Consider the following 20,107-nt stretch of genomic DNA (forward strand, 5'->3'; position numbering starts at 1 on the left):
AAAAAAAAAAAAAGACACTGAGGTGCTCAGATGCCATGTTACTGGGGGACCGTATAAATACCTAAGAACATAAATTTTAAAAAAAGAGAGGTTGATCAGGAAATAAATGCTGGAGACCGTCCTGTTTTAAGCCCCATATTTAATATCCATTTGAACTTTGTGATTGGCTTTTTGGCATGTCTGAGGTACAAGTCAAACAAAAGCATCTGGGTCTTTGGAAGGCCAGATTTAGCTGTACTTTCATGTTCTCACCAGGCTGAACTGGCCAACCATAGCAATGTATTCGCCAAACTTGTCAGTTTCAGTTTTACTAAAATTCTAGCAGCCCTTCTAAACCAGTCTTAAAAGCCTTCTGTTGCTGATGCATGGTGTTAAGTTTATTAAACACATGTAATTGCTGGTGATAAGCTTACACACAGTGACACTTCTTACAGAGTAAGTTACTACTCAGTATGAGTAAGAGTGGCAGAATCTGGTCTTAAAAGAGACTTGAGTAAGTTTTTTTTCAATATACATAGACAAAAGCACATGCTAATACACAGCTTTTGTTCCCCAGGTGTTTCAGCATATGTAGAAGTTTGGTCATCCAACAGAACAGAGAACTATTCAAAAACATTTGCACAACAACTTCTGGATATGGGAGCAAAAGTAAGGAAATAATTTTCTTGTAAATGAATCAGGAGGGCAAAGTTCCCTCTCAAACTGTAGCTTGCATATTTTATTTGTCATGTATGTCTCTTTGTATGTATGGGTTAATCTAGGAGGGATGTTTTAAGAGTCAATACTGCTACCATCACTCAAATTCATGAATGTGTATGGCAGATGGGAAATGTGTTAAACTCTATTATATAGTAGTATACCAAAGAACACCTTGTTGTGAAGCAGTTAGGCTTGCTAAACATAACCTACTTGACACAAACCCACAAAAGCAAGGAAAAGAAAAGCTAAGCTGCTTACCAGGACATATCCAGTACCCTTCCATGGACTCTCACCCACTTTATCATTGCTACAACTATCATAAATCCCAGACCAGGCACCACAATCTTACCTTTAACCTTGTCAACCCACTCTCCTGCCAACATCCCTACTAATGTGGCTTTGCTCTGAAAAGTGACTATAAAAATAGTATTGGGAAATTCTGTGTATGTGTTTCAGTGGTGAATATCTCTAATGTGTTTGGTTTTCAAGTGTAAAAATGTTTAACTCCAGGTTTCCCCCTCATTTTTTAGCCATGCTGAGCTTGAACCGGAGGCTAGACATCCATGAGGATATGTCAGAGGGACAGGCTGAGATTTTAGTTTGAACGGAAGGAGACAGGCCTGGAGTAGAAAGGGAAACCTACTGTTTACTCATGTTAGTCCAGCAAAGTCCAGATGCATGGGCTTCACATCTAAGAGAGTGTGAATCAGAAAAATTGTTCACTATCTTTCATGTTGTTAGCCAAACGGGCTCGTTTCCCCCTGGAGCTATTCAATTACCCCAAGGAGGCACGGAAGGCAAGAAGACGGGTACCAAACTTATTATCGGTCAGCTGAACGGGTGCTTTTTCCTCGGCTAGTGCCAGAGGGAAAAAACACACCTTATTAGCGCAGAGCAGGCTTTATATACTAAGTTACAAACAACTTTACGTGCTAGCCCATTCATTTCTTGAATTCCTTTTTAGAGATAATTTGGATCTGTTTAACATCTTCTTACTGGGTATCTTGTGTACGTGCATTCAACAAGGGCTACGTGTGTGCAAGGATCTACTGGGATGATAAGCAGAGGATTGACATAAGCAAATAGTTGACCTTTGCTCTAACAATGTGAATCAGAAAAATTGTTTACTAAATTACAGCTAGACACCTGTGCAAGTCTATGAAAGGGGTTGGTACGTCATTGACCGCACAGGCTACGGAATCTCTGTTAGCTGGTGATGATGTGAAAGAAGGAAAGATCCCAGCTTGACTCTAAGCTGATGGAACTTTACCTATGACTTCTCTGTTTCAGTTGGCCTACAAAAAGGAGTTCAGGAGAGCTGGCAGTTTCTCAGAGACAACATTAAAGGCACAATAGCAATCTGTCACGATGTCTATTGAGCTGTGACACTCTAAGGGCAAGTCTACACTACAAAATTAAGTCGACTTAAGTTATGTTGATGTACAGCCATCGCAGTAATTAAATTGTTTTTTCATGTCCACACTACTTCTGTTGGTGGTGCTCATCCTCACTAGGAGCCCTTCCACCAATTTAACTGACCATGTGAGGCACCGTGGAGCAATGGGGCTGACAGCCAGAACAGTCAATGCAGTGTCTACACTGACTCTGTGTCGACCTAACTATGTTGACCTACACTGTATGCCTCTTGCAGAAGTAAAGTTATAAAGGCAGTGTAGTGGGTGACTTATATTGGTGCTAGCAACATTATAGTGTGGCCACTTACAGAGTTAGGGTGACCTAACTGTAGTGTAGACCAGGCCTAATTTTCCCAGACCTGAAAAAGAGTTTTGTGTAAGCTTGTGTTTCTCACCAACAAAAGTTTGTCCAATAAAAGATATTACCTCATCCACTTTGTCTTTCTAATATGCTGGGACTGACATGGCTATAACACTGCATACTTTGCACTTGTCTTTATTTAATTTCATTTTATTGATTCAGACAATTTTCCAGTTTGTCAAGGTTGGTTTGGATTCTAATTCTGTCCTCCCAGCCCCTCCCAGCCTGGTGTCATCTGTACATTTTATAAGTGCACATTCCATGCTGTTATCCAGGTCATTAAAGAAAATAGTAGAGGACCTAGGATAACCCCCTGTTGTATTAATTTAAATGGGATAAATGAGCCCAAAGAAGTTAACATGACCCTGAATCTCTCCAGCATTGAACAGTTTTTTTTAAAAATTCAGGGTTTAATATACAGAGACTTCAGCCTGCTTAGGACCGTGGGAAACACATTTGTTTAACTTCAGTAAAATAAAAATAAAAAAAGAAGGAAAATCAGTTCAAAAATTTGAAAAATAAAGTGTTAAGGCTTTCATTTTAACCATATCCAATGTTCCCTTTCCTTTAGCTATAGAGAATTTTTATAAGGGAAAAACTTGTTTTGACAGCCTTTTAGGTGGCGTCAAAGATTATAACTGTCCATTCTGTGCAAAGGAGCAAAAGTTGGTTGAGGTGCCCTGAAGTTGTTGTTGCAGCTTGATTCTGGTTTTTAGAAGACAAAACGACAAATGAGGGCAGAGGAAAGAACAGCAAAAATAGCAAATGCAGCTTCTGTCTCTGATGTTGACTTTCACTTGCAATCTCGGTGCTGGAAAAACACAGGCGCCACGGTGGTCTTATTAGCCACTCAGAGACCTGTCAAACTTTTACCAGAATTGAGCGCTTTAGGGCACTGCATTTAGCTTTCTTTCTGGCCACAGGGTTACAGCAGTGTTAGAAAATATACAGTCTTGGCCAGCTAAGTCGGACTTTCTTAGTAAGCAGAAGGGAAAACGGATAGAGATAGGAAACAGAAGAAATAAAGCAGGGAAGGAAAAGGACACTTTGGGTGTTGGGAGGAGCCAGTCTCACGTTCCAGTTGTTTGGGATTTAGTTAGGGCTGGAGGAGGTGTCACCTGGGTCCCTCTCTCTGGCCTGGTCTGGTCAGGACAGCTCTTGGGATTAGAATAAAGAAGGCACAGTGGCATCATGCTGGATTCTGGTGTCCCAGGCAGGGTGGATTTGATTTAAATCATTAGTCAGGAATACTCAATTTAATCATGAATTTCTACATAAAAGTGCATTCTTGTTGGTTGTTTTAACCTTAATACATATTCTTCAGAACTCCGAGATAGATGGAGGCTCCATTTTTAGAATGTATACACTATACGTTTTAGAAGTGATTTTGAAAACTTTTCAGATTAGTTTTACAGCTATATCAGAAAATGAATGATTGCTTATTTCATTTACCAAAGGTAACTGAAGCAGATATTTATGAAGTCATTGTGAGGTGAACTATCTCCAATTCAACAGGTTAATCATTAATATTTGGAGGATTTTCTTGCCATGCTGTATTAAGAGGAGAAAATCACCAGACAGACATTTAAATTGTTTTATATAACTGAAACAACAAAGTTATGTATTCTGGATTTTCTTCTTCAACAGCAGACATATAATATTTTAACAAAACAAGCATATGAATTTTTGAATTTAGTTAAATATTCAAGTTTTTTACGATCAGGTTTGTTTTTGTTAAAATGATTTAACTAAAATAGTTAAATGAAATATTTAAAAAAAACCCTAAAATTAAATCGACTGTGTCAGCCAGGTCAACATGAGAAACTTAAAATATTGGCTTCTGCAGCTAACTCAGTCGTCTTCACCTTCATTTTCCTGTTTGTTCATAATCTGGAAAAGAAAACAAGCTTTCCTGCTTTTTCAGGTCCCAAATGATTTCTCAATTTGGAATGAATTAGTCCAAAGGAAGAAAATATTCTTTGTACGCCGGCAGAAGAAGCAACTGCTGTTAAAAGTGAGATTATCACTTCTGAATCCAAGTGTTTAAGTGACTTCCACCAGTTCAATGGTGTGACTTTCTTTAAAACATCATCAGCAAACATATTTTTCTTAAATGGTTCACTCTTATCTCTGAAGTTTGTTATAGTTGGCATTATGGAGGGATGATTGCTGGATGTCCATGTCATAACCAACTCCTCTTCTTCAGCAGTTAAGGTTTGACCTTGGTACTGAGTATTGAGAAATTATGTATAGAGGTGAGAATATTTGCAAGAAAATGAGCTGGAGACAGTGCTTGTCCCATTCTTTTTTTAATGCTTGTAGTTTAACTCTGTCACTGCATATTTCTCCTTTTAAGATCTCACTTGTTTTCTTCCAGCGTGAGCAATAAAACAGCTATTTCCTTGCATTTTGTTCAAGGCTACAGAAATAGGCTTCAGGTACTCAGCATGTGTTCAACACTTCTCTTAAGCTCAATGTTGAGAACTTTGGCTGTGACAGTGCTATTTTTTCACTATTTTGTTCACAAACTCATCAGTTTAGGCCTGTTCTTGATATAATGCTCAAAACAGTCCACTACTGAGTTCCATCACATGTCTTGTGGGATAGTTAGCTTGATTCCTCCCACGTTTTTCAGAGCAGCTGGTGCAAAGTGGTTGTTACGGAAGTATTTTGCAATTTTAACAACAGTAGCCTTTATTTCTGGCACAACAAAGTCTTTGGCTAGGAGGTGCATCAAATGAGCACTGCAGCTGTATGTTATTAGCTTGGGACTCTCTTCTAAATAATTTCTTCTCATCTTGGATACATTTGCAGCATTGTCTGTGACCAAGCTGCATACTAGACATTTGAATTTTTTTTCGCAGTTTGTTATAGCTTTTACTGCTACTTTTTGTAAGTATTCTGCTGCGTGCACATTTCCTGATGTATCAATTGTTTCTGTAAGGAAGACAGTCCCTTATTCTGTTATCACACAAGCACATACAACAGGATTATTGTGGACGTTGGCTCCACCCATCAAGACTCGGGTTAACAGTTTTGCACACTGCTCAATTTCTCTTTCATACACTTTATCCAGCAATTTGCCTGTGACATCTGCTCTGTTGGGTGGACTGTATCCTGGTCTTAATGACTGAACCATGTTAATGAAGTCTGGGTTCTCAATCATACGGAAAGGAGAATTTGTTGCATAAACAAACCGGGCAATTTTGTCATCGATTACCTCTTTTTGTAATCTGCTGGTTCTTATCACAAACTTATCTCTGGTTGTTTCTGGATGATGAAGATTTTTTTTTCTTTTTGCTACAGGTGATATACTGTACGCTCACCCTCCCCTGCAGCCGCTGTCACAAAACTCTTTCCTTGTGCCCCTCGGACCCCGCCAACACACTCTTATCAACCTCCTGGCTCCCATCTGTACCCGCAGCATTCCACTCCTCCTCTGTCACAGTCCAACACTGCGAACTACCAGTACCCGCTGCACTCAACACCCATCCCTCTGCAGTTTAGCCTTGCTGAAGTACAGTACCTACTGCACGGTACTCCAAAGGAGAAGGTTGGATATGATTCCTGGACATACACAAATTTTTAACTGTCCTCTGACCCTCCCTTGCCCCATCCCCCTCAGTGCTGATGGGTTTTTTTGTTTTTCTCTCTTTGGTGGTTGTTTTTTTTAAATAAAGAATTGTCTTGGTTTGAAAGCAATCTTTATTCTATTAAGTGAAAGCAAACAGAGCCCTGCAAAGCAACAATTATCTTAAACCTTCATATTGCATTGTCTGCACCAATCACAATCAGCTCCTAGCATTACAAGCACTGAATAGTAACAAATATTAGTGGCTTTCAGCTTCAAATTGCGCATCAAGGCATCCCTGGTCCTTATGGCCCTGTGCTGCGCCCCTCTAATAGCTGTGGTCTCTGGCTGTTCAAGCTCAGCCTCCAGGTGCTAAGCCTCAGCGGTCCAGCCCTGAGTGAAGCTTTCACCCTTCCCTTCACAAATATTATGGAGTGTACAGCAGGCAGCTATAAGGATAGGAATATTGTCATAGGCCAGATCCAACTTCCTATCTAGGCAGTGCCAGCGGGCCTTTAAACGGCAAAAAGCACACTCAACAGTCATTCTGCACTTGCTCAACCTGTTGTTGAACTGCTCCTTGCTGCTGTCAAGGTGCCCTATGTATGGCTTCATAAGCCATGGTATTAAGGGGTAGGCGTGGTCTCCCAGGATCACAATAGACATTTTGACTTCCCCTATGGCGATCTGTCCGGGAAGAAAGTCCGTGCTTGCAGCTTCCTGAACAGGCCAGTATTCCAAAAGATGCATGTGTCATGCACTTTTCTGGACCAGCTTGCGTTAATGGCCATGAAACGCCCACCGTGATCCACAAGGACCTGAAGAGCCATAGAGAAATACCCCTTCCGATTAATGTACTCAGTGGCTAGGTGGTCTGATGCCAGAATTGGAATGTGCGTCTCATCTATCGCCTCTCTGCAGTTAGGGAAGCCCATTTGTGCAAAACCATCCACAATGTCATGCACGTTGTCCAGAGTGATGGTCTTTTGGAGCAGGACGTGATTAATGTCCCTGCACACTTCCATGAAAACAAGTGCTACGGTCGATTTTTCCCACTCCAAACTGGTTAGTGACCAATCGGTAGCAGTCTGGAGTAGCCAGCTTCCACAGTGCAAATGCTACGCACTTCTCTAACAGCAGAGCAGCTCTCATTCTCGTGTCCTTGCACTGCAGGGCTGGAGCGAGCTCATCAACAGTCCCATGAATGTGGCTTTCCTCATCTGAAAGTTCTGCAGTCACTTCTCGTCATCCCAGACATGCATGATGATGTGATCCCACCACTCTGGTTATTTCCTGAGCCAAAAGTGGTGTTCCACTGTGGTTAGCACCTCTGTGAATGCACAAGGAATCTTATGTCATAACTACTATGCGTGGCGAGATCAATGTCGCAATCCTCTTGCCTTTGTAGTTTAAGGAATAACTCCACTGCCACTCATGACATGTTAGTGAGAGCGAGCAGCATATTGGTCAACAGTGTGGGATCCATTCCTGCAGACCGAAGAGGCAGAGTGCGTAGTACACAAACCGTTGAAAGATGGCGCCAAATGTGGATGGAAGCACAGGGATTGCTGAGATGTGAAGCAATGCATCATGGGTCATTGGGACAGGACTCAAGATGCCCCGCGACCCCCCTCTTCCTTACCACAACTCTTAGTGTCAGAAGAGGAAGAGCTGCTCTGTGGAATAGCTGCCCAGAGAGCAGTGCTCCGAATACCACCGCAAGTGTGAATATACTATTGCACAGACAGCTGACAGTGTGAACACACAACAGCGGTTTCTCTTCTGCGCTCTCTGACTGGTGCTGTAAGTCTGCCAGTGTAGACAATACTCTTCTTGACAAGTCCATATTGGCTATTCCTTGTAGCCTTGATTACCCTCCAAGTCAGTGGTTCTCAAACTTTTTTTCGTGGATCACTTGAAAATTGCTGAGGGTCTCAGCGGACCACTTAATGATCTTTCCAAATGTTGTTTGTACTGTTAGCAAACTACTGTGAAGCACTTAGGATAAAGACGCTATATAAAAAATCCACAATAATTAACATTTTTTTGTTCTACAAATAAAAGCACACAACTCATGTTTTAATATCAGTAGTCTTACCTTTCTAATGCAATGGATGTGCCCTCCCCCTGCTGCCGCAGCAGCCTCAGGGCTGGGAAGGGGAGATGTCTCTCCCTCTCTCCCCCACCGCAGCAGCCCCCGCTATGGGACTGGGAAGGAGGGGAGTCTCTCTTCTGCCATAGCAGCCACAGAGCTTAGGTTGAGAAGGATGCAGTGTACACCAACTGGAGAATTTTTTTTCCATTGGTAGAGGAACATCACCTTCCCCAATGATGGTAGTTACGTCGACAGAAGCAATCTTCTGTTCACATGACTGCATCTAAACTGGGAGTTAGGCTGGCATAGCTGTGTCAGTCAGGAGTTTAGATTTTTCACAATCATGGTCAATATAGCTATGTTGGTCTGCACTTAAAAGTTAGGTCAGGCCTAACTTGTCTATTCTTTGTCCCATTCGTTCCCTATTCTGATTTGTGTTCCTTCCCCCTTGTTAATATTAATTTTGTTAAGTATCTGGTCACAATTTACCGATTTAGTGAAGCAAAATAGGATTAAACACATCAGTCTTCTTGATGTCCTCCATTATTAGCTCTGCTTCTCTACTAAGTAGTGGACCTACAGTTGCCTTTGTCTTTCTGTTGCTCCCGATGTATTTATGAAACCTCTTTTTATTTCCTTTTGTATCCCCTGCTAGGAGTAACTCATTTTGTGTCTTAAGTCTTCTGATTTTGTCCTTGTATATCCTTTTTTTATTTGTCCTTAGCAATTTGTCCATATTTTCACTTTTTGTAGGATTCCTTTTTGATTTTCAGATCTTTAAATAGTTCCTGATGAAACGATATTGGCCTTGTTGTTCTTTGTAACTTTCCTTCACATCTTGATAGTTTGCTGTTGTGCCTTTAATGTTGTCTCTTTGAGAAACTGCCAGCTCTGCTGAACTCCTTTTTCCCTTAGATATTCTTCCCACCAGACCTTACCTACCACTTCTATGAGTTTTAGTCTGCCTTTTTGAAGACACCCTCGAGACCAACCAGTCTGAGCATGTCATTCCCCTCTTTTCGCATTCCTTGCCTTCTCTGCTGCATACTTGCTTTAACTTCCAAGCCCTTCTTGACCTATGCCCACCTTACTTTATCTTTCTTTTACTATGAAGATGTTGTCACTACCTCTGATTGGCCCATGATACCATTCTCTCTTGCCCACTTGTTAAATTTTCAAACAAGCACCTTCATGCTTTCTACTATGCTGTCCCTCATGGCTGGGAGGAGCTCCCAAAGTTACCTCCTTCAAATTCTTCTTTGCAATGATGCCTGTGAAAAACTTGACAATGATTAGACCATTGATGTTCTCAGAACACTTCCTATCATGCAGATCAATGTTGTCTCATTGTGAGGAGTACAAAGAAACAATCTGTATGTCTGTATCCATCAGTTGTCTCTAGTCTTATACTTAGATTGTAAGCTTTTGGGAGCAGGGACCATCTTTGTTCTGTTTGTACAGTGCCTAGCACAATGGGGATATGGCTCCTTGGTCCATGGTAATATAATAATTTGTCGCAAAAGCAAAGGTGACTCACAATGAACACGGAGTAGATCTGTTGAATAAGAAGGTGTTATTTCATGTAGATAGTTCAGGCTATAATTACACTGAAGTCTTGAGAATTCTGAGCTGCTGATTTTCAGCGTTCTCTGACAGTGGATGACAGCACAAGTAGCAAAATACAGTTTGAAATTCTTCTGAACCCTTTTTGATCCATCTGTTAATGATACTTTTGATATCACTCACTCTGGCAGCCAGCAGTAAATTTGCACATCAGATTTCTTAGTCATTTCGGGAGATAACTTATATAAAAAACATTTTTAAACACCTACTTTCTTCATCATTTGCAAAACACATTCTAAACTTTTAGCAAAGTCTTTAATTGTGTTTTGAAATGAGTGGCCCTGGTGCATGGTGAAGTTGGTTGACAAATGGTCAATCTCTACATGTCCCAAAAAGCTCTTTCATTTTCAAGTCTAACACTATAATTTGTGCATAGGTCAATACAGCTTTCCCAATATGAGCTGTCTTCTGATAGACTGGCGTCAGTTTAAACCCCACCAAAAGATTTCAAGATGCTAGTAATCTTCCAGCATCCTCTATTAGAGTGATTAATTGTGGTGCTATACACATGGTTGGAACCTTAAACAGAGTACCTGCCTCAGAGAAGTTGACAAGAACAATAAAAGATCAAAGAGGATGAGGTGAGGAGATGATGATGATGATGACGGAAAGATCATGCAGTCTCTTGAGTAACGCATATGTTTTGAGGGCTACGTGGGTATTTTTGTTTTGGCTTAAATAATATTTACAAGCCTGTCAAAAGCAAAATTTAAGTGCCGTATGTACTCGATCATAAGCCAGTTCATTTATAAGCTGACCCCCACACACACACCCCCCCCAAGATGGATAAGTAAAAATGGAAGTTTTTTATAACCTGTTCATAAGCTGACCCTATAATTCAGGGGTCAGCAAACTTTGGCTCCTAGGCCATCAGGATAAGCTGCTGGTGGGCAGCTTAGTTTGTTTACCTTGAGCATACACAGGCACAGAGGTAAACCTAAGTAAACAAAGTGTCCTGGTGCACCAGTTGCTTATCCTGACGGGCCGGGACAGCAACTGATGGGGAAATTTTTTGGGAGGGAGAAGCTGGGAGTCAGGTGAGTAACCCCTGTGACCACCTCCCACATGACCCCATCCATAGCCTGGGACTGCCTCACTCTCCTCATCCCATCCCTTCCCACCTTACCTGGGTAGGTCCAGAGGAGGATAGCTCAATGGTTTGAGCATTTGGCCTGCTAAACCCAGGATCGTAAGTTCAATGCTTGAGGGGGGCCATTTAGGGATTTGGGGATTGGTCCTGCTTTGAGCAGGGGGTTGGACTAGATGATCTCTTGAGGTCCCTTCCAACCCTAATGATCTATGATTCTATGAGGATATCTCTGGCCTGGCTGGAGCTGCTCTGGCAAAACGGGCCGGGCGGCACAGCTGCAACCTGCTCTGGTGGGGCGGGGCCGGAGCTGCACCTGCTTCAGAAGCTGAGAGGAGAGCAGTGTGGCCAGAAGCAGAGACACTCTGGCCCCGCCTCTTCTCTTCTGGCTCTGCTGGCTGTGCTGTCTCTCCTTGCTCCCTCTGTTGCGGGAAGGGGTTGTGTCCCACCTCTCCCTTTCTATACCCGTTCATAGGCCAGCCTCCTTCTCTGGTGCTTCCCTATTATTATTAAAAAAATTCGGCTTATGAATGAGTATATATGGTAACTTAGATGAAGGAAGTGTGGAACATTAGAAAGATGGTTAGTGGTGAAACAATTTGAATTGCATTCTAAACATTGACTTGTATTTGCTACAAAATTTTACTATGTTTATATGTTTGTAAAGGTTTAGTTTGGTGAAACTATTATCATGATTTAGTGGTTCGTGTAATACAGTTCCTGAGGGTTTAAATGTGAAGGTTTAAAAGTCAACACGATGCTGAAAGTGACTTGTCCTGATACACACTGACCATATAGTTGTTTTCTTGTCAGCTAACTTGATTCTTCACAAGTGTGATTAGTTTTGTAGTGTAGGCCAGCCCGCTGTGAGGGCCATTTCAAAAGTACAGATAAATTATATATGGATGAAAATCAGTTAGAGAGGTAACATTAGAACTCTTCAGCCTTGTGCATGCTTTAATATTATATGGTGATGCACTTATGATCACTTCGGATGATGATGACTAGTTTCTGGTTCTACCTCCTAAGACACCTGATGCATGAAGTCATATTTAGGGCTTTCCAAGGCATTCGGAGGGTTGAAAATAAAGATACAGCAGGGAGCTAAAGTGATGGCCTAGAACAAAGCTCTGTTTGAAATCCTGAGTCCATTTTATCCTACCTTACGTGTTGGAATTCTTGCTTTGAGGTGGTAAAAGCTCTTCTTTAGTAACGTACTGGTTTGAATTAGCTTGTCTTTGGATGTTTCTTGCTGAGAAAGGAAAGATAAAAACAATCTTTGACAAAATATGCTTTAAAATAATTTTTTACAGTAACTTTTATGAGGTCCCTGGATTGCTACTTGCAATAAAAGTGGACTATTGCAAGTTATATATGTTATAATATATATAACTGACCCCCCCCTGAACTGAAATATCTAATACTTCTTCATATAATCCTGCAGGTTTCAAAAACTTTTAACAAGCAAGTGACTCATGTAGTCTTCAAAGAAGGACATTTGGCTACATGGAGAAAGGCACAGAAGACTGGAGTAAAACTAGTTTCTGTACTCTGGGTGGAAAAGTGAGTAGTGCTGTATGTTAAAAATGTGACTTTTTCAAAGGGGAAGGGGGAATCTAAACAAGTACTATGTTTTTAAGAACTGAAAAAAAGTAGAGTATATAAATTGAGGGTTATTTTAAATATACAAAAAAAACTATGGCTAACTGGCCATTTTGAGAGGTCATACTGAAGAGATGTACATTTGGTATTTCTATTTTAAAGCATGTTGGTTCCCTAAAGAAGAAGAAGCGTGGTTCTATTTTGAAAAGTGAAGTGAATGTAAACCTGATTTCACAGTGTATTCTCTAATATTCGTACAACTCTCCCTTCTCAGAGACCTGTGCCAAAACTACTTTGGACAGATGGGCAACAGAGATCATGCAGAATAAATGCACAGTAGAACGTCTACTTTTTCCTAGGAAACAACTTCTAGTATGCTACCCTCTGCCCCCTCTAACAATCCAAGTAAATTGCCCTGCTTCTACAAATCAGCTCCATATAGAATGTGCCTGCACAGGAGAGAGAATGAGGGCCATATTTAATCTGGTTCCTCTGAGATCTGGCAGGGGTGGATTGCTGCTGTGTTTGGAAGTTTTTCTCAGCAGCCATTTGAAAAAGTTCAAATTTGAAGTTGGCCCAGATGACCATATCATAGGGAAGTTTTCTGTCAGTTTTGACCAGCACAAAAGAAAATTCTTTCACTTTTGCTTATGAGTGCCAGCACTTAAATACAGAGCTTTGCCCTTCCAGTTAGCCACAGCATCTTGAGTTTTTGTCAAGATTCTTCTGATGCATGTGGTTACTTTCTAAACACAGAATTCAAATATTTTCTCAAAAAAATGTGGTCTAGGGGCTGTTGCTGTGGATGCAGTGTCTTAGACCTAGTCAGAGGATCTTCTACATTTATGTTTCCACCTTTTGCTCTCTTTGAATAATCCAGAGAATGAAGTGGGAGCAAAGCAACCACAGGGGTTCCAATGTTAAGAGCGTAAGTTCTGTTTTATATAGGTTCTTAGACTACATTCATCACTGTAGTATCTGAGCATCTTCCAGTAGTGCATTAAGCAATATGATAAACATCTGTCACATGTCTATTCTTTCACCTCCTTAGGGAGAGGAAATTGTACAATGGAGTGTTTTGTTCTGGATTTTTTATGTATATATTACCAAGGCTATGAGTTTGTCACAGAAGTCACGGATTCTGTGACTTTCCAGGACCTCCATGACTTTTGCAGTGTCCATTGCAGCTAGCCCAGGGGCTGCCTGAGCTCCTTGGGCAGTCCCCAGGCCAGCTGCACCAGCTACTGCTGGGGCAGTCTTGGGCCACCCCAATCCCTTTGTCCTCCTGCAGCACCAGCAGGAGTTTGGGTGTGAGAGAGGGCTCAGGGCTGGGCATTGGGGAGTGGGAGTGAGTGAGTGAGGGCTCTGGGCCATGCTTACCTCAAGGGGGCTCCCCAGAAGTGGCGACATTCCCAGTGGAGATGCAGCCAGGTGACTCTGCACGCTGCCTGTGCCAGCTCCTATTGGTGCAGTTCAAGCCCAATGGGAGCTGCAGAGGCAGCGCTCAGGGCGGAGGCAGCGTGCAGAGCTCCCTGCCCACGTCTCTGCTTAGGAGCTGAGGGAGGGGGATGTTGCCACTCTGGCAAGGTGCAGAGCCAGGTAGGGAGCCTGTCAACCCCTCTTCCCCCAGCATCATCAGGGGGCCAGGGCCGTGCACCCCCCCCCCCTCCTCCTGGCGTCCCGGGTTGCATGCCACCACCTGCCCCTCCCCCTGCTTCGAGGCACCCCCCAGGCTGCCTCCCTCTCCCCCCAAGATTTAGTCAGGTGTATAGTACAAGTCATGGACGAGTCACAGGCTGTGAATTTTTGTTTACTGTTCGTGACCTGTCCATCACTCTTACTAAAAATACCTGTGACTAAAACATAGCCTTATATATTACACATGCTGCTATTAGTTTGTTAGACAAAGCAGGTCAAATAAATGAGCCTTACACTTGCAGAAGGTGGTGAGGTTTGTCATAGTCCTTATATCCTGTGAGGGGCTCATTCATTGAGCCAGCCTGCAATGAAGCTCTGTCTCCTCAGCCAGAGGGGAGCACTAAGTATTTCATAATTTTTGGAACTCGTGCATCTCAGTGAACCCCTTATGGTTGCTCTGCTCGGTCAGGGAGTTATATCACAAGGACTAGTCCATGGCCCAGAATAAAATACCATGTCATCTATAGCCAGGAAAATGGAATTAAGCTGCCTGGTGGTTGAGCAGACGCAGCTAAAGGGAGAAGAGACTATGGTGATTGATCACATTCCTGTCATTCAGAAGGAAATCAGCCAATTTTCTATTCAGTTAGTTGAATAAAGTTCAAATACTGATGCAGAATATATCTCCCAGATCAACCATAATTTCATAAATACTGGAAACCTAAGTGCTGAGTATGGGAAAAACTCAATTATTTCTCAGCCCAGACAGTGAGAGTTTCCTGAGAGTAGCATCACTACAGGTGCCTCAGACAATGCATAGAGTACCTCCATGAGACCCTGATTTGGTATAAAAGGCTTTTTACAAAACCACAGTTTGAGCTCCAAACCCATGCGTCTCTAGTGCTCTTTTGTTTCATCAGTCTGAATTTTATTTGAAAAGCTTTTTGGGGCAAGGATAATCCCTCTATTTGTATCTGAGCTCAGTATAATGTCACCACTTAACTTACAAGTCTATCAGAGAAATACTGTTAAAATAATGTTAAAGTTGCAAGGCTAAGCTCTGAAAAGTCAGGAAATGCCAAAAAGTAAAGATAACTCAAAAGCAGGAGAGCAGAAATGGTTCTTTGTGGAATATGTAGAACCTTTGAAAGGTGTTTTTATTTCATGTATTAAGCAGAAAAACACTTATTTTTGCTTTTGAAATCCAAGTCTTGTCTACTGTGTTAACATTATCTCACCAGTTTTTAAGGAATATTCCATCAGAGATGCTATGCAATTCAACCTGCTTGGCACTGATTTCTGCTTAGAGTATTGAAAGTTCTGTGTGTTAAACACAAATTCATCTTAGATGCCCAAATTAAGTTTGGAGAAAAGGTGTTCAGATGCTACAGAGAACTGAAATTTCTAAATTCAACGTGTCTCTTTAAAAAAACTATACTTATGTAGCATTAAGGTTCCATATTTCTACACAAAATGTTTGGAAATGCAAATCAATGTTCTCTTAGAAATGTGTGACTCATTCACATTGTATATATTAAATATTAGAGGTGCTTTTATTAACAGTTTAACTGATCTTATGCAAATTGGACAAATGTTTTCATTTCCTGACTTTTGTTTAAATTCTCTCTGCCTCAGTGCTGTTAATATAACTTTTTCATATTTAAGATAGTCTAGTTATGTTCCATTGGTGGTAGCGTCTGGGATTTAATAATAGCCATTTGTTTAAAGCTCATTGATTATCATGTTTTTTGAAATTGCCTTTGCCTGATATTTCAGAAAACCCCGGTAAATTCAGATTAATGTACTAACATCTAACTATTTGAAACAGCACGTTTAGCATAAAACAAATCTGTGGCCCTGAAGCAATTTGTTCGTTTATTTTCTACTCCAAAACTTAAAATTAGTCAAATCATGCTATACTGTAGTTCTGAAAATGTGTACTTTATAAATGTAAGATCACTAGGTGTCACTAGAATCACGTATTTGAATTACTCTATTGCAGTGTTAATGCTTCATAATACAATTGACTATGGTAAAAAAATTAGGTACTGAAAAATTGTGGAGTAATGAAACTTGTTTACTGTTTCTGGTTAATATTGTTTTTTAGCTCTTTGTTTTATGTAGTGTATTCTATATTAGTACCCAAAGTGGTGTCCCAACTTCCCTCAAATTATTCACAACCACAGATGGATAGGACACCAGCTCACAAAGATTTTAGTCCCAATATTCTCAGGTTAAATTCCCAACAGGAAAAATGGAAGAAACATAGCTAACTGGGTTGAGGCAGCATGTTTGCCAAAGTCAGCTGGATAAGTAACAATGGACCTTGTCAGGGATTAGTTCCTTCACAGAATCTCTGTGCGTGGAGTGAGGAAACTGGGAGAAGACTGGGTGAGGAATGTTTAAAAGTGAAAGTCAAGATGGGAAAGGGCCTCTTTCTCTTCACCTGCCTGACTGCAAACATCTCCTCTTCCTTTTCAAACTATTGCTTACCCATGACATTCTATGGACCCTAGTTTGAGAGAATAGACTCTTAGCAAGGGAACAGATTAAGTCCTTAATTTATAGGCACTTCAAAAGAAGTTCACTGCCTGATCAGAGGAGACCTTTAGTTCCCAGATGCAGGTCAAGGCCACTGGCATGATGGAGAGCTAAGTCATGTCAGCTGGACTTTTTAAGGAGCTCTCTGCCTGCTGGGCAACTAAGGAGTCAGAGGCAGTTTTTGGGTTTTCCACTTCTCTTCAGGTATTATTTCTAGGTCAGTTCTCTCTGTTAATTTAGGTATTTGTTGTGGCTAATCGGTATGGCCTTTTTACCATTTTTAAATTAAATTCTATTTCTAAACAAAGTAAATGTATTAACTGCTTATTTATTATATTGTACAGATGCAGAGAAGCTGGTACCCATGTCGATGAATCATTATTTCCTGCAATATACACTAATGAAGGGTTACCCTTTCTAATTAAAAAAGTGAGTGTGTAATTTTAAAACAATGTACAGAATAGTAAACTTCCTAATTTTGAATCTCTCTTCCCATCCCTCATCCTTGTTCTAAGGGAGTCTGAATTACTGACTTTCAGAACACTGGCAAAGCTTATCTGTTTGAGTAAAGATTTGAGGATGACTGTGTGTGGGGATCTGACATGTTCCTAATTTCAATGATACTTGACCTCCTAGGTGCTAAGTTACTTTTGAAAAAGAAACTTAGGGCCATGAATCACTTAGAGTATGTCTACGCTGCAGTTGGGAGGTGTGATTCTTAGGCCAAGTAGATAGACTTGTGCTAGCTCTGCTCAAGCTAGTGCATTTAAAATAGTAGCGTGGACTTTGCAGCACTAGTGGCAGCTGAGCTAGCCACCCGAATACAAAACCACCCGACCTACTGAGTCTGAGCTTGGACAGCTAGCATGAGCGGCTGCCTATGCTGCAACACACATGCACTGCATATTCTAGCATGCTAACTCAAGCAGAGATAGCGTGTCTGCCTGCCTGCGCTGGGAATCTCACCTCCCAGATGCAGTGTAGACATATGTTTAGGCACTTTTGAAAATGTCTCAAATACTCCATATTTGCAAATGAGTATTAAGATGTCCACAGTGGTTTTGTCTCATTGCTTATTGGTCAATCTGATAAATCTGAAATCATTTTTTCCTTAATCCATATTGAAACTCTCATTGAAATTTCTCCCTACATTTTATGGTCTATCCATGGCTGACTAAATGGGATTTACCAGGAGTCATAAATGATGTAGAATGATCATATAATACACATAGTATTGTACTGTATGATAAAATAAAGCAATATTAAGTACAAGTTAATTTATGAGAGATTTATGCTGTGGTTAATCTTGTAGCACAAATGCATGCAGCCCAAAGACTTTGTTGAAAAAACACCAGAAAGTGATAAAAGACTACAAAAAAAATTGGACCTGATGGCTAAAGAACTAGATATACAAAAAACAGCAACCGGTGAGTTCTGGTTAGATTGTAAAAATTAAACACTGCACCAAAAAGAAATGCCGAAATATCTTTGTTGTTTTAAGTTTCAAGAGAACTCATAAGATATAGCTTATTTTTACTTTTATCACTTTATAATTGAAGTTATAATATGAATTCTCATTATGTTAAATAACTAAGAAAAGCTTCTGCAAGTATTATGCATGCTTTGATATTAAAGAATAATTTACTTTTTAGTAATTTAAAAAGTAGTATTGGACTTAATTTTTAAGGAATTATTTGGAATTCAGCATTATTAAACTTATGGTACTGACAGCATTGTAGAAATGTAGTTTTAAAGTAACAGAATTGAAAAATACAACTTTGTACTTTAAAAATTCATGCTCTGTTCAAATATGGAAGTCTCATATTAACTACAAATTACAATTACTTTTTTAGAAACCGATATACCTGTTTTATTATTTGAGGATGATGGTTCACTTGCATATAGCCCTACAAATAAGATAAAAGATCAGTGCAGTGCAATGGAAAAGAGAATAAAGGACATGAAGGAGAAAAGGGAAAATCTTTCCCCTTCTGGTAAGGAGTTAAGCCTTATGAAATTATTAAAAAGCGTAAATGGTTGCCATCTTTCTCTCTGAATTATGTTGATGCTAGCCTTGCACACGTTCCAGGACTGCGTAATTTTCTTTTGAATTGATAAATTATGTTGCTGTGAAACATCTGCTTACCCTGAAAATACATGATTAAAAATATATAAATATTTAAACCAAATTACGGACTCTTGGTCCAACTACCCTTAGTCATGTGACTTTTATGTTCAAATCATTCAAGTCAAGCAGGGTTAAGTCATTGCTTGGATTAGGGATTTCCAAGGAACCCATAGGTGCTAGTAATCCATTAGAATGAGGGCTCTGCCCTCTGAGCATTGAACTAGTGACGTAGCATAGTGTTGGGAGATGTTGTCTGTCAGAGAATATGTAAAACCAAAGTCTTGACTGCTTCTAGTCTTTAAAGAACCTTTGGCACCTCTTGCAAAAGTTGAGGTGCTGGTGAAATATCAACTTAATTACTTTCTCCCTGCAGTTAAAATTGTTTAAAATATTCCTTGTAATCTAAACTGTTGATTATTGCTTTATGCTCCATTTCAACCCAGAATTAGTAGTTCAGTGGTAGATGAAGAAGTCATCCTAGTTCATAGTTTCTAGAGTAGCTTGCATTTTTTTAAAAAGAACTTTGGGTAAGATGATGATCATAAAATAGAATTGAAGTATATTTCCCCCCCATGAACCTCAATTTCTTTTACCCTTTATTCAGTGAAATCTGATGTGAACAACTGGTGGAACCCATAAATATCAGGGCCATTGCTCTCTGGCATTCCCTGCACCCTCTTTTGCTAGAGCTAAAAATTACACAGGCAGCATAGTTAACTCTGGATGGCAGCATAGTTAACTCTGGATGGCAGCATGGATCTAAGCACGGTGAAGAGTAGTGATATAATGCTCACAGTCCTACGGCCAGGTCTGCACTAGAAGGTTAGATCGACTCAGCTACATCGCTAACCTAACCCCCAGTGTAGACAGCACTAGGTCAACGGAAGAATTCTTCTGTTGACTTAGCAATCACCTCTCGGGGCTGGTGGGAGGGGTAGATTCCCTCCCATCACTGTAGTGAGTATCTATAACTAAGCGCTACGTGGTATAGTGTAAATGCTGTCACTGTGCCACTGTAGTGGTTTAAATATGGGACATAGACTAATAGTCCAGTTTCAGAAAATATCCCATGGTCAAGCTCCTGGACTCTTCTTATTTTGGGGGCTGAAAACAGGTAAAAAATTGAGCTTTTTTCCTTTGCCTTCTGTCTTCAGAGTACGTCATTTAGGATCTGCAGATATATTAGTACTAATATCTGCCTATAGTTCACCACCAGAACTTTGTTGCTCCATCCATTTAAAGAATTATATTCTGCACTCCTGTTGCTACGTGTTCCCTGGTCCAGTCCCTTTCTAGACAGTCACCAGTCTGTTGTAAGTGGACCCAAATGCTGGGTCCCATGTTTGT

The 20,107-nt window shown here is 40.6% G+C and overlaps 1 protein-coding gene across 5 annotated transcripts in view; it reads left to right on the plus strand.

The window, feature by feature from the left end:
• Positions 1-20,107, plus strand: part of MCPH1 (microcephalin 1) — a 228,769-nt gene that overhangs the window by 6,676 nt on the left and 201,986 nt on the right. For 4 of the 5 annotated variants that reach the window (XM_032772623.2, XM_075063715.1, XM_075063716.1 and 1 more), the window contains exons 1-5: positions 529-648; positions 12,296-12,414; positions 16,977-17,061; positions 17,945-18,059; positions 18,486-18,626. In XM_032772623.2, coding sequence (XP_032628514.1) covers positions 529-648; positions 12,296-12,414; positions 16,977-17,061; positions 17,945-18,059; positions 18,486-18,626 — 580 coding nt within the window. Of the gene's footprint in view, positions 1-528; positions 649-12,295; positions 12,415-16,976; positions 17,062-17,944; positions 18,060-18,485; positions 18,627-20,107 lie in introns of those variants that run through there. The other variant, XM_032772630.2, reaches the window with a different exon arrangement.

This window comes from Chelonoidis abingdonii, chromosome 3 (assembly GCF_003597395.2).
Source record: "Chelonoidis abingdonii isolate Lonesome George chromosome 3, CheloAbing_2.0, whole genome shotgun sequence".
In the NCBI taxonomy this organism is placed as follows: Eukaryota; Metazoa; Chordata; order Testudines; family Testudinidae; genus Chelonoidis; species Chelonoidis abingdonii.